The following is a 13,410-nucleotide window of genomic DNA, read 5'->3' as shown; positions in this document are numbered from 1 at the left end:
GGCGGCCGCGGCGCCGCGCAGGTGGGTGGGATCGTGGCGGAGCGCCAGGCGCCCAAACAGGGGCGAGAAAGCGCCATGGCGGCTGCGGTGGCTGTGTCCGGTGCTCACGCCGCGACGAGGTGAGGGGGCCGCCTCTTCTCCACCACTGAGGAGGCCACAGCTGCCCGCCCACCCGTCTTCCACGCGGGCCGCGGCTCCGGCATGGCCGGGATCATTAAGAAGCAGATCCTGAAACACCTGTCCCGGTGAGAGCGCCAGCGTCGGCCCCCGGCGGTCCCGGGCCCTTCCTAACCCTCTCCGACCTCCTCCCTGACGCCGCGCTCCGGGCCCAGTCTCCCTCTCTCCAGCCCGGAGCTGGGACTCCGTGGCAGCCCTGCCTAACTCGAGCCCGGACAGCTTGCACCCCGCGCCCGCCGGCGCCCACCGTTGTCGCCACTCTGTATTTCCCCTGCGCTGGGCCCTCCTGCCCTGGCGCGGGTGCCGCTAGTTTCTTCCCACCCTAACAGCCCCCTGGACTTTTTCTCTCCCCTCAAGGGCTCTCCTGGCCTGCTGTCCCCACCTCCCACACCTCCGAGCAGGTCATCCTGTGTTCCCCTGACCGTCTTTACGAGGCCCCCACGAAGCCCACCCTTGCCTGCCCGAACCAGCTGTCTTCTCTCTGCTTCCTCCTGCCTTTGGGCCCGTGCCCCTTCCTCCAGGCCTCTGACCGCCCTCCTCTCCCAGATCCTGTGCCCCTGCCCGTTCTAAATAACGCTGCCACCAGTCCTGCTAAGCCATTTCCCCTTAGGTTTCTAACACCAAGACTGGTTTTTTATTTCCCAGGAGCTCCCACCACCTCCTCCTCTTCTGTCTGACCCTGTTGCATCACGCTTGGAAAAGCCCAGCACCCAGGGCCGTTCCTCTGGACTTCTTTCTCCCTCTTTTGCTTTTCTTTTTCATTACACAGCCTAATTGGAGAAAGGTCGTGAGAGTTGGGGATAAAGTTTCCGCAACCTTCCCTTTAAGATGTGGAGGTTTTTTGACAGCCTGTGAAAAGAACCAACAACGTCCGCTTCAGCTTTGCAGCCTTTTATTAAGCAATGTTATGTCTCTGAGTGATTTGGCATGAGGAGGCTGGCCGGCAAAACAGTTTTCAGATGTAGCCGAGTGACTGCTGAACCCCGTGTTCCGGTTGCAGGTTGTCAGAACCAGTGGCCACAAAAACTGGGAGCTAGGTTTCACTTAGTTTTCACTCCTTATTCCATGCTGGAGTTAGTTAATACCTTAATCAGCCTTTGTATCTCAAGTGGAGAGTGATCCAGGGCTTGGAGGCACAGTGGTCAGTGGTTTTCAGGAGGTAGGGGTGAGGGGAGATGTCGGTCAACATGGGACACCCAGGCTTGCACTGATGTTTCTTTCTGGGTCTTCTCATTGCTTTGGTAAGCGGTATGTGAGATGCTATTCCTGCCACTGCATCCCCTTTTCCTGGCTGACACTCGAGCTTATTTACTGTTACTTTGATCTGAGACTTTAATTAGTAATTAGATCCAGATCCATCTTTTGGTTAATCACAACGTAGTAAAAGAAAAATTGCACATTGGAGGCTGGTGCTGGAAAGTGCCTTTGGACCTTTTACTCAGATTAACGTAATATATTCTTTTTCAGGTAATAGTAATCTAGATGTTCCATGAGTCTGGTTGTTTTGTGTAAAGATATAGTAGTATTTGGGGCATGACCAAAGATCGCAGAATGGAACAGAGAATTGTATAATTTGAAAGGACACAGAATTTTAGGGCTTAGAGATGATCTCACCTATTATAGCATTGTTATTTAAGATCCTAGGTTCTTTCTGATTTACTTTCTCTAAAATGGGAATAAGAACAGTATCTACTTCAAGGGTACAAAAAAAAGAAAAAAAAGAATGAATAAGACCTACTATTTGTTCAGCCCAGCCAACATGGTGAAACCCTGTCTCTACTAAAATACAAAAATTAGTCTGTCATGGTGGTGCACGTCTGTAATCCCAGCTACTTGGGAGGCTGAGGCAGGAGGATCACTTGAGCCCAGGAGGTGGAGGTTGCAGTGAGCCTTGTGCCACAGCACTCTAGCCTAGGTGACAGAGCAAGACTCTGTCTCAAAAAAAAAAAAAAAAAAATTACTATATTTTAAGATAAAGTGTGTAATTGGATTGTTTGTAACTCAAAGGATGAATGCTTGAGAGGATGGATACCCCGTTCTCCATGATGTGATTATTTCACATCGCATGCCTGCATCAAAACGTCTCCTGTACCCCGTAAATATATACACTACTGTGCACCCACAAATAAAACAGGTTATTGTAGTACATGAATTAATATATGTAAGGACTTAGCACAGTGCCTAACATACAGTGTGTGCTCAATAACACAGGTATGGTTTTTTTTTGGATCACAATTTGTGTGACAATTTGATAAAAGCTATAGACCTTGTCTCTGGAAAAAAAAATTCATATATGCAAACAGGTGATTTTTATAGAAGTTTGAGAGGAAGGAGCAGTTATAAACTCCTGAAGCACATGCCTGAATCCCTCAAGGCATCCTGGAACTAGGTGAATAATCCCTGATCTAGTTCCATACTTCATTTTATGGCTGAGGAAACCAAAGCCTACAGAAGTTAAGTGACTTGCCCAAGTTGCATAGGAAGGTAAGGTAATGGAACAGAACCTAATTCTGGTACACTTTTCTCTGTAGTGCACAGATATTCTGTGCACTCCTATGAACATAGAGTTTTGTTTTTGTTTTGTTTTGTTTGAGATGTAGTCTCACTCTGTCGCCAGGCTGGAGTGCTGTGATGCGATTTCAGTTTACTGCAACCTCCACCTACCGGGTTCAAGAGATTCCCCTGCCTCAGCCTCCTGAGTAGCTGGGACTACAGGCGTGCGCCACGATGCCCAGCTAATTTTTTTTTTTTTTGTATTTTAGTAGAGATGGGGTTTTACCATGTTGGCCAGGATGGTCTCCGTCTCCTGACCTCGTAATCTGCCTGCCTCTGCCTCCCAAAGTGCTGGCATTACAGGCCTGAGCCACCGCACTCAGCCTTCTTTTTGTTTTTTAGAGACGGAATCTTGCTTTATGCCTAGGCTGGAGTGCAGTGACACGATCATGGCTCACTGAAGCCTTGACCTCCCAGGCTCAAATGATCCTGCTGCCTCAGCCTACTGAGTAGCTGAGACCATGCACCACCACGCCCCTGGCTAATTTTTAAAATTTTCTGTAGAGACCAAGTTGCTATGTTGCCCATGTTGGTCTTGAACTCCTAGCCTCAAGCAGTCCTGCCTCGGCCTCCCAAAGTGCCGGGATTACAGGAGTGAGCCACTGTGCCCAGCCTGAACATACCGTTTATAAAGAAAAATTTTAGCAGTATATTCTTGCACATTCCTTGGTGAACACACAGGGCCTTTTTAAAATAATAGATGAAGTAGGAATAAGTATCACAGACATTGGGGAAAATTTCTGATTTTCTCAGCATTGGGCAGGGGACTGAGGAAGAGGTCACGTTACAGTTGCAATTTCAGGGCTGCAGGAAGAGGTGGTAAGTTATGAGTCTTGTTGGGGGAAAGGCCAAACTCTTGGGGCTTTTGTGTTTGTTGAGCTTGGAAAAGCTGCCTAATCACATGTGACGTTTGTGTCTCTGTGTCGTCTTTACCACATACAGGCTGGCCTGCCTGGGGAGGAACTGTGGCTCTGTGGCTTCCCAAACGTGATGGGGAAAGAGAGAGAAGGGAAGGCATACTAAGTTAAATAAAGATATATTGTATTAAACAAATACTGTAGGTATTTGATAGTTACTTGTTGCTGGTGATGACAGTGCCATTTGACTTAGAGGAGAATGGCCCACAGCGGAGAGGATATACCAGTTAGTCATATTATGCTGATTTGGGGCATGAAGTTTTTCAGATGATAAAGTATCTTGTTGGAATGCACCCTCCTTAGTAGTAGAGTATTTTGGTAAACAAGATTTGAAGAGAATGGTATTCAATGTGCTTTTCTTAAATGCCTACCCTAGGCCAGGCACTAATCTGGGCACTGGGGGAAATATAAATGTCTTTTAAAGGCTTTAACTCATGATTTGCATGACTGCTGCTCAATGCAAATAGCTTTAATACCCAGCATTCATTTAAATAGACCTTGGAAGAAACCTTTTCTTAGAAACACAAAGTAATCATTTAAAAGATATTCAAAATTGATTTTTCACTAAATTAGGTTTTTCTTGTTTTAGATTACCTAAGCTAATGACCTTTCATTATACAAGTAAGAAGAAACATGATAGATTGTAAAGAAAGTCAAGCGTCTATCGTTAATGGAAGGAGCATGGACTCTGAAGCCAAACATGCCAGATTCACCTTCCAGTCCTGCCACTAATCAGCAGGGCAGCCTTTTGCAGTGGTGTAGTCTCGGCTCATTGCAACCTCTGTCCCCCAAGTTCAAGTGGTTTTCCTGCCTCAGCCTCCCGAGTAGCTGGGACTACAGGTACACGCCACCATGCCCAGCTAATTTTTGTATTTTTAGTAGAGACGGGGTTTCTTTCTTTTTTTTTTAAATAGTTTAATGTATTTTAATAGCAAACTTACGGGAACAGCACAGAAGACAGACAACATTAAAAGCATGTACTTGCATGTAGGACAACTCAGAAAAGTATAGTGAATGGACGGAATCTACTGTATGATTAAAATGCTACAAACACCATTTAGTTGCAGTCAATAAGAAATTTACTTGTTTTAAAAAAATCCAAATGCTGGCATTGTCCAGAAAAATTTAACAGGTTTATTTATAATTATTATAAAGTTGAACCGCTGAAACTTGTTCACTGAAACATTTAACTTGCATTAATGCTTTACGCCTCTGCAGTTACAGTAAAAATTCACACAGAAATGAAAATGGAAAAACTGCCAATACCTGATTTCTGTCCCCTATTTTTCCACTCGCAATCATATACTTAGGTACCATTTGACCATGGAAAAAAAATATCTAACGTTCAGAACTACCAATAACAGGAAGAAGAGAATTTTTTTTTTTTGAGAGTGAAATGTTTCCCATCATAATGGATTCTTAAGCACGTTCTCCATGTATGCGGCGTGCTAGCTGGATATCTTTTGGCGTAATTGTTACACGTTTGGCATGGATAGCACACAGGTTGGTGTCTTCAAAAAGGCCAACCAGATAGGCCTCCCTTGCCTCCTGCAAAGCCCCGATAGCTGCGCTCTGGAAGCGCAGATCTGTTTTAAAGTCCTGAGCAATTTCTCACACCAGACGCTGGAAGGGAAGTTTGCCAATCAGAAGTTCAGTGGACTTCTAATAACGTCTAATTTCACGGAGCGCCACAGTACCAGGCCTGTAACGATGAGGTTTCTTTACCCCTCCAGTAGAGGGCGCACTCTTGCGAGCGGCTTTTGTAGCCAGTTGCTTCCTGGGTGCTTTACCACCGGTGGATTTGTGGGCAGTCTGCTTTGTATGAGCCATGGTACAGGGACCTCCTTACTTACCCCCTCTTCTCCTTCGGCTGGAGCTCGGCGAGCGAGGGCACTGGCATTGGCGAGCGAGAGTTGGCTGGGATGGTCTTGATCTCTTGTCCTTGTGATCCGCCTGCCTCGGCCTCCCAAACTGCTGGGATTACAGGCGTGAGCCACTGCGCCCGACCCTGAGCCTTAGTTTTCTTATCTGTAAAAGATAAGAAGGAGGAAGAATAATACATATCTATTCGATTTTTTTGGCACATTGGGGATAAAGTTTTTATTTATCCTGACATAAATAAAAAGTGCCTGACATATAAATAGATGTTTAATAAAGAGTCGTTATATAACGAAGCCAAAGAAGTTCGGGCCACTGTGATGGCATGGATGACAGAAACCCAGCCGGCTCTTTTAAAAACCCATCAGGAGCCTTAATTATTTATTTTAAATGACGGCAGGAAATGTGAACCTCAGTGATAGAGACATGGCTGATAGACATGATAGATATTTTAAAAACATGTTAGACGAAATTCAGAGGAATGAGATTTCAGCATTTCTTTTGGAGAATAAGAGAGCCTGACTGCAAATTTAGCCCTCTTAGTTCATGATGACTGCCTCCATTCATCATCTTGATGAGCACTGAGGAGCAGCAAACATCTTAGAGATCATCAGGGCCAGGCTCCGGTTGACAGTGAGGAATTCCAGGCTCAGAGAGGCTGTTACTTTTCCAAGGTCCACTTAGGTGGAAGCTTGTCGGAGTAGTCACAACTTCAGGTCATGTTCTTTTTACATTAGACTCTAGTTATTATCACGTTCTGTTCCAAAATAATTATTTTATGCATTTTCTGGTAATAGTTAAATCCTGTGTTTCTGTTTCCCTTTCTCATTTTCTTGTGTTGCTTCAGAATAAAGCATTTTTATTTACTTAGCAAGTATTTAATAATAACCCACTGGACTAATAAGCACTTACAAATCTTAAGCCAATTTAGTCCTCATAATAGCCCTATGAGGTACATATTAGGCATATTTTATAGATGAAGAAAGGAAGCACAGAAAAGTTAAATAACTTACCCAAAGTTCTGACTAGTAAGTGATAGAGAGATTCAAATGCAGGCATTCCAATTCCAGAGCTGTGCTCTTCAACCACTCTGCTGCCATAATGCCTCTCATCTATTGAGTGTTTCAAACTGAACATGCTCATGTCACTAGCAGCCACCTGAATAAACAATATTACTAGCATCTGAGAAGCCTCCCACCCTGCCCTGTGTCTCCTTCCAGTCATTACCTCCACCAAAGGGTAACCAGTGTCCGGATTTCTAACAGCATAGATTAGTTTTGTCAATTTTGTATTTTATGTAAATGGAATTATATTTATACTTTTATGTCTGACTTTAGTGCAGCATTTGTGAGATTAATCCATATTTTGCATCAAGTTGTAGACTATTTTTCATTGCTGTGTAGCGTTTCATTTTGTGATAATACCTCAGTTTACTTGTACACTTTACTGTTGATGGAATTCTGGATAGTTTACCAGTTTAGGGCTGTTATGAATAGTGCTACTAGAAACATTCTAGTACATGTCCTTTAAACAAATGTACACATTTCTGTTGGAAATATATGTAGGGTAGAATTTTTAGATTGTAAACCAGGTAGGTATTTATTTTATTTTTGCTGTCAGTTCAGTTTTTAGATTCTGAGGTATTTAAAATTTTAGTCACAAGCAAATGTCAGAACCTTGAAAACGTAAGATCTTTTTTGGAGAAATGTTCATATTACAAAAGTACAATGAAAATAATTAGGGTTATTTCTGACCATTATCTGTAACATTTCTTACTTGGATTGGATGTAATGCTCAGCCTTCTGTCAAAATGACAATCACGTAGATTAAGAGAAAGGAGGGGCTGTTCTCCAGGCATTTGGGTTTTTGTTAAATATTTGATATTTAGGCTACCCTGGATTTTGTTTGTTTGTTTTTTTGGAGACAGGGTCTCGCTCTGTTGCCCAGGTTGGAGTGCAGTGCCATGATCTTGCCTCACAGCGACCCCCACCTCCTGGGCTCCTGTGATCCTCCTGCCTCAACCTCCTGAGTAGCTGAGACTATAGGTGCCCACCACCAGGCCTGGCTAATTTTTGTATTTTTAGTAGAGACAGGGTTTCACCCTGTTGGCCAGGCTGGTCTCGAACTCCTGACCTCAAGTGATCCGCCCACCTCAGCCTCCCAAAGTGCTGGAATTATAGGCGTGAGCCACCATGCCTGGCCTAGGCTACCCTAGATTTTAATGAAATAGTTTCATACTTACTTTGTAATCTTGCCCCATTAGCATAGCATTTTATCTTTATTAAAGAAATGGAAATTTAAATAGCCAGGCATGGTGGTTTGCACCTGTAGTCCTAGCTACTTGGGAGGCTGAGGCAGGAGGATCAGATCACTTGAGCCTGGGAGGCTGAGGCTGCAGTGCGCTAAGATCATGCCACTGCACTCCAGCCTGGGTGACAGAGTGAGACCCTGTCTGGAAAAAAAAAAGTATTTAACAGCAATAAAATTTTCAAAGCAGTACTGTAGTATGTATTTGACATACAACAGCATAATATATGGTTTACAGTAATGAAAATCACCTGCTTTGAAAAATTGAGAAGCATATCAATGTAGCAGAAAGAACCAGGCTTTGGATTCCAAAAGGTGGCTGTGAATTTTGACTCTGCTACTTCTAAGGCAGACATTCAGCAAGTTTTTTTAGCTTCAGTTTCTTCATCTGTAAAATGGGCATAATAATGCATAATGTTTTGGGGATTAGAAATCTCCTTGATCCTGGAAAAGTATTCCATAAACAATAACCATTACTATTTATCTTATTAGAGTAGCTCAAGAGAGATGACTGTTACTTTTTGGAGATAATAGGTTTTTTTTTCATCATCTTCAAGGTTATGCCAGACTTTTCCAGATATCTAATTCTGTAGACATTTAGATATTTGGAAATTACATTTCTTAGTCTTTCAGTACAGAGAGGTTGAGATTAATGCTTTTGCACTGATGCTTGTGCAGAGAAGGAACCAAAGTTGTTCCTATTTATCTTCTTTTTTTTTTCATGGCAAGGCATATCTCAAGGAGGAAACTTTGACTTCAGTGTAGCTGAAATAGCTGAAATGTATATACTGGGTTGGGCCTTTAGAGGATTTACTTATACAGAGTCTAAGAAGATAACATACTTTATTAGGGTGAAAAAAATATTAGAGGTTATTTAGGTACCCTTACCTAATGCAGAACCTGGTTGAATAATCTGAGTATGGCATTGATTACTGAAAAGAAAGCTGAGTTCTCTATACCCACTGTAGTGTGTCCTCTAAAATAGCAGGGATTGTGTGTCTTGGCTGCTTTGAAATGGGAGAGTTTGAGGATGCGTTGAGTGGGTGAAGTGGGAGAAGATATGTGTAGTGAGAATGCATGGTTGGAATTCAGAACTCGGAGAACCTTAGACTTGGGGAGTAATGGTGGTTGTAGGGAGGGGAGGACGAGGAAATCCAGTTCATCCCATATCCTTAAGGGACCCTTTAACTCTGTGTGGTGAGGGCAAGTATTTGCTACTGGTTGTGAACACATATTAAAGTACTGGTGCTGAATACAGATAAATACTGGAAAAGAACATTTCCCAGTATCTGTAAGCAGTAGAATCAATCAGTATCTACAGTAAAGCAGAAAACTAAAGTGTAAAATAATAATACATCTTAGTAGTTTAGGTAAAGGGTATGTAGTTTGTATCTGTCACAAAAATAGGATATATATATATATATACACACACACACACACATACACATACACATATATATGCGATCTCGGGTCACTGCCACCTCTGCCTCCCAGGTTCAAGCAATTTTCATGCCTCAGCCTTCTAAGTACCTGGGATTACAGGCACATGCCACCGTGCCCAGCTAATTTTTTGTATTTTTAGTAGAGATGGGGTTTCACCATGGTGGCCAGGCTGGTCTCAAACTCCTGGCCTCAAGTAATCCACCTACCTGAGCCTCCCAAAGTGTTGGGATTACAGGCGTGAGATTACAGCCACCGCACCTGGCTAGGCCTAGATATATTATAAAATATTTGTTGAATTGACTGTTGTTTCATTTGCCTACACAGCAATCTTTTTATATGTATGCTTGGTCTTTAGAGTGCATTGGTTATATGTGGCTTGGATTCAGGCCTATCGTTTTAAAAAATTGTGGAGGCATTGATGGCAATCAATGTATTTAAGTCAGACTTGACAGAAGCACTGTGTTACTGTGTTCCCAACAGTTATTTCTAAGTTTGAAATTTGGAGTGTGTAGTCCAGTAGAAAGAGTGACGTAATGTTGAATAGTTCCCTACATTAGCCTGCAAAAGCCACATAAACTTACTATATGAAGTCCTGGGTCTTAGTTGTTAGGGAACTGTATTTGAAGGAGCTGGGGAGAGGGGGAAAAATACTTTTTTTCCCCATTCCTTGGAGTAAGGTCTTTTAGATCATCGTATCTCATCAAGGACTGTTTTTGGTTGTCACAGTGATTGAGGGTTGTGACTAGCGTTTGGTGAGTGAAGGGCCATGTCCTGCAGTACATGGAATAATCTCACATAAAGAAGCATTGTCCCTTGTCTTTTTTGACTTTTGAATGTCATTAGATGTTTATGTAGCTGAATCAACTGTATAGATTAAATGAACTTAGAATCTAACTCTATTTTACATAAAAGCACGAAGTATTGCACAGCTTTAAACTATAGTGAATATTTTAGGAAACTACCATGAGGGAAGATTGTTTTGAACTTTACCAAGAGTTTGTCACCGTTTTGGAAAATGCTGTTACTCTTGGTATTGGAATCACCAATATGATAAAGTTATGTATGCCTGCATTTTTATTTATTTATTTATTTATTTATTTATTTTTGAGATAGTGTTTTGCTCTTGTTGCATAGGCTGGAGTGCAATGGTGCAATCTCAGCTCACTGCAACCTCTGCCTCCTGGGGTTCAAGCAATTCTCCTGCCTCAGCCTCCTGAGTAGCTGGGATTACAGGTGCCCGCCACCAAGTCCAGCTAATTTTTTTTTTTTTGAAATGGAGTCTCGCCCTGTTGCCCAGGCTGGAGTGCAGTGGTGCAATCTCGGCTCACTGCAACCTCCACCTCCTGGGTTCAAGTGATTCTCCCGCCTCAGCCTCCCAAGTAGCTGGGATTGCAGGTACCCACCACCACACCCAGCTTATTTTTGTAGAGACTGGGTTTCACCATGTTGGCCAGGCTGGTCTTGAACTCCTGACCTTGGGTAATCTTCTCTTCTCGTCCTCCCAAAGTACTGGGATTACAGGTGTGAGCCACCGTGCCCGGCCTGACTGCATTTTTAGTAGTTCAAATCCTGGTGATACCACATTTGCATGCAAAAATCTGACAACTCTGTCTTCTGGTACAGTGGTGTTGGAGCACTTACATGTTGAAATACAAATGATTTTATTGTAAATTATTTTCCTTTTATATTATACTTTGGACATTGCAGTTTACTTTTTTTTGAAATTATGTAAGTAAGTAGATTATATTATATGTAAAAAAATCACTGAGAGACTGGGCACAGTGGCTTACACCTGTAATCCTAGCACTTTGGGAGGCTGAGGTGGACGGATCACTTGAGCTCAGGAGTTCCAGACCACCCTGGGCAACATGGTGAAACCCGTCTCTACAAAAAATACAAAAATTAACTGGGTGTGGGGCATGGTGGCATGTGTTTGTAGTCCAAGCTACTTGCGGGTCTGAGGTGGGAGGATTGCTTGAGCTGGGAGGTCAAGGTTGCAGTGAGCTGTGATCGCGCCACTGCACTCCAGCCTGGGCGACAGAGCAAGACCCTGTATCAAAAAAGAAAGAATAATAATTTTAGTAACTAAGAAAGGCATTGTAAAGTTAAAAAAAATAAATGAATAAAGGAGTTGAGTCTGTTAGGGTTGAAAACTGCTGACTTAGTATGAAATTTCTTTTGTATGACATTTTGAAACAGCTAAAGTTTGCTCTTGTACACTCTCTTTTTTCCCTACTATATGTCTCTTCCTCACCTCTGGAAGTCTCTTTTCTCATACCCCTAGTTGCTCTGATTTTGCCCTCAGTGCTTTGCTACCATACCCCCAACCTGCTCAGGTCTGCATGCTCAATTTCCCTTGCTTTTTCACCAGAATCCTCAAATCTTTAGGATATAAGATTTCAACTAAGTCAGGAGGAAAAGTAGAGAACATATGTTGGAGCAGGAATGCCACCAAATAAATAACCAGATCTAATTCAGAATATGTCCTACTAGGTTTGCTCTCCTAAGCTACCCTTACTTTCACAGTTTCTGAATCCACAGATACTCCAAAAGTTCCCAGTTTGTTTTGTTTTTCCAAAATGGTTTCTGTGGCAGTGGGGACAGGACATGGGTCTGGGGAGCATGGTATGTATCAGTCATTTGAAAGTTGAAGAGTTCTAATATGTAGAAAATCCAAATGAGGGAATAAGTTAATCCAAGCTGACTGCTTCTGGTCATCTGTCTCGGTGCTTTCCTCAGCAATACTGAAAACATTCATTTTTCCTTCTCAGATAAATCTTTTTCTTTTTCTTTCTTTTTTAAATGTTTCTTTAAACTTGGATGAAAGAAGGGGCCGCAGTGAGGAACACATTTCATTTGAGAAAGTGTCTTCACAGAGGCTGATACGAAGTTAGAGGCCTTGCAGTATGTAGTAGTATGTGTATCCTTTTGCTGAGCCTCAGTAAATCCCCACACTGTCTTCCTTTCAGGCAGGCTCTGGCTCCTTAGTCCTCTGAGCCCAGGTGAGGTTCCTTGTCTCTTTAAGGAAGGTTTGCTGCAGGAATATTGGATACACATCTGTAGGTAGTGTCTCAGCTCTTCCCAGATGCCTGGGCTGGAGAGTTCAGGTAGTGTATCCTTTTTGTCAGCTGGACCTAGACACTGAGCTACCTTTGAGGACTCTGTTTTGGAGACTATTTATTCATTAATTATTTAGGCAAACTTTATTGCCCATCTGCCATTGGTTGCCAAGCAGTAGGAACTCAAAGACAAACGAGACAAGGTTTCTGTTAAAGGACCTAACTGCCAGTAGGTCTATAAGCAAAAAGCCCAGTAATGCATTAAGAAGTATCTGCAGAGCTGGGGGGTTGGAGTGGGGAGTGGCACAGACGGGAAGAAGGTGATACCAGGCAGAGGGAGCCGCATGAACAATGGTACTGAGTTGAGAAGCAGCAGGGTGCATTTAGGAGACTGCGTATGGTTCTGTATCACTCAAATATAGGGTTCGAGGGTGGAACACAGCTAGAAATGATATTGGAAAGACAGAAACTAGATCATAGAGGCCTTTTGTACTATGCCAAGACATCTAGATAGGGCTCAGCTTGTTCCCTGCTGCCTTCAGTTGCTACTGCCTTTGATCTGAGGCAACTGAAACATCTCCAAACCTCTACACCTGTGTTGACTTTTTTAAAAGTCAGGGAGATTGTATGGTTTAGTCCAGGCTGCAGGTTCTTGAGCCAGACTGCCAGATTTTGAATCTTAGCTCTGTCAATTACTAGCTCTATAACCTGGGCAAGTTATTTAACCTTTCTATGCCTCAGTTTTCTCATATATAAAATGGCGATAATAGTAATCTTTTACATCATGAGGTCATTGAGAGAAATACATTAATTTAAAATGTATAGGCTGGGCATAGTGGCTCACACCTGTAATCCTAGCACTTTGGGAGGCCAAGGTGGGCGGATGGGTTGAGCTCGGAAGTTCCAGACCAGCCTGGGTAACATAGCAAGACTCCATCTCTACAAAAATAAAAAAAAATTAGCTGGGCATCGTGGCACACACCCGTAGTCCCAGCTACTTGGGAGGATCACCTTAGCCCGAGAGGTCAAGGATTTAGTGAGCCGGGACTGTGCCACTACACTTCAGCCTGGGCAAC

General features: G+C 43.0%; 1 protein-coding gene across 1 annotated transcript in view; it reads left to right on the top strand.

Moving 5' to 3' along the window:
* UHRF1BP1 (UHRF1 binding protein 1) overlaps nt 1–13,410 on the top strand; it is an 85,943-nt gene continuing 72,533 nt past the window's right edge. The window contains exon 1 of the mRNA XM_011945403.1: nt 1–245. Within this exon, the coding sequence (XP_011800793.1) occupies nt 202–245 (44 nt within the window). The 5' untranslated portion in view covers nt 1–201. The remainder of the gene's footprint in view (nt 246–13,410) is intronic.

The sequence above is a fragment of the Colobus angolensis genome, unplaced genomic scaffold, assembly GCF_000951035.1.
Source record: "Colobus angolensis palliatus isolate OR3802 unplaced genomic scaffold, Cang.pa_1.0 Scaffold24, whole genome shotgun sequence".
NCBI lineage: Eukaryota > Metazoa > Chordata > Mammalia > Primates > Cercopithecidae > Colobus > Colobus angolensis.
Note: the sequence above shows the minus strand (reverse complement) of the source record. Positions and strands in the feature narration are given on the sequence as shown.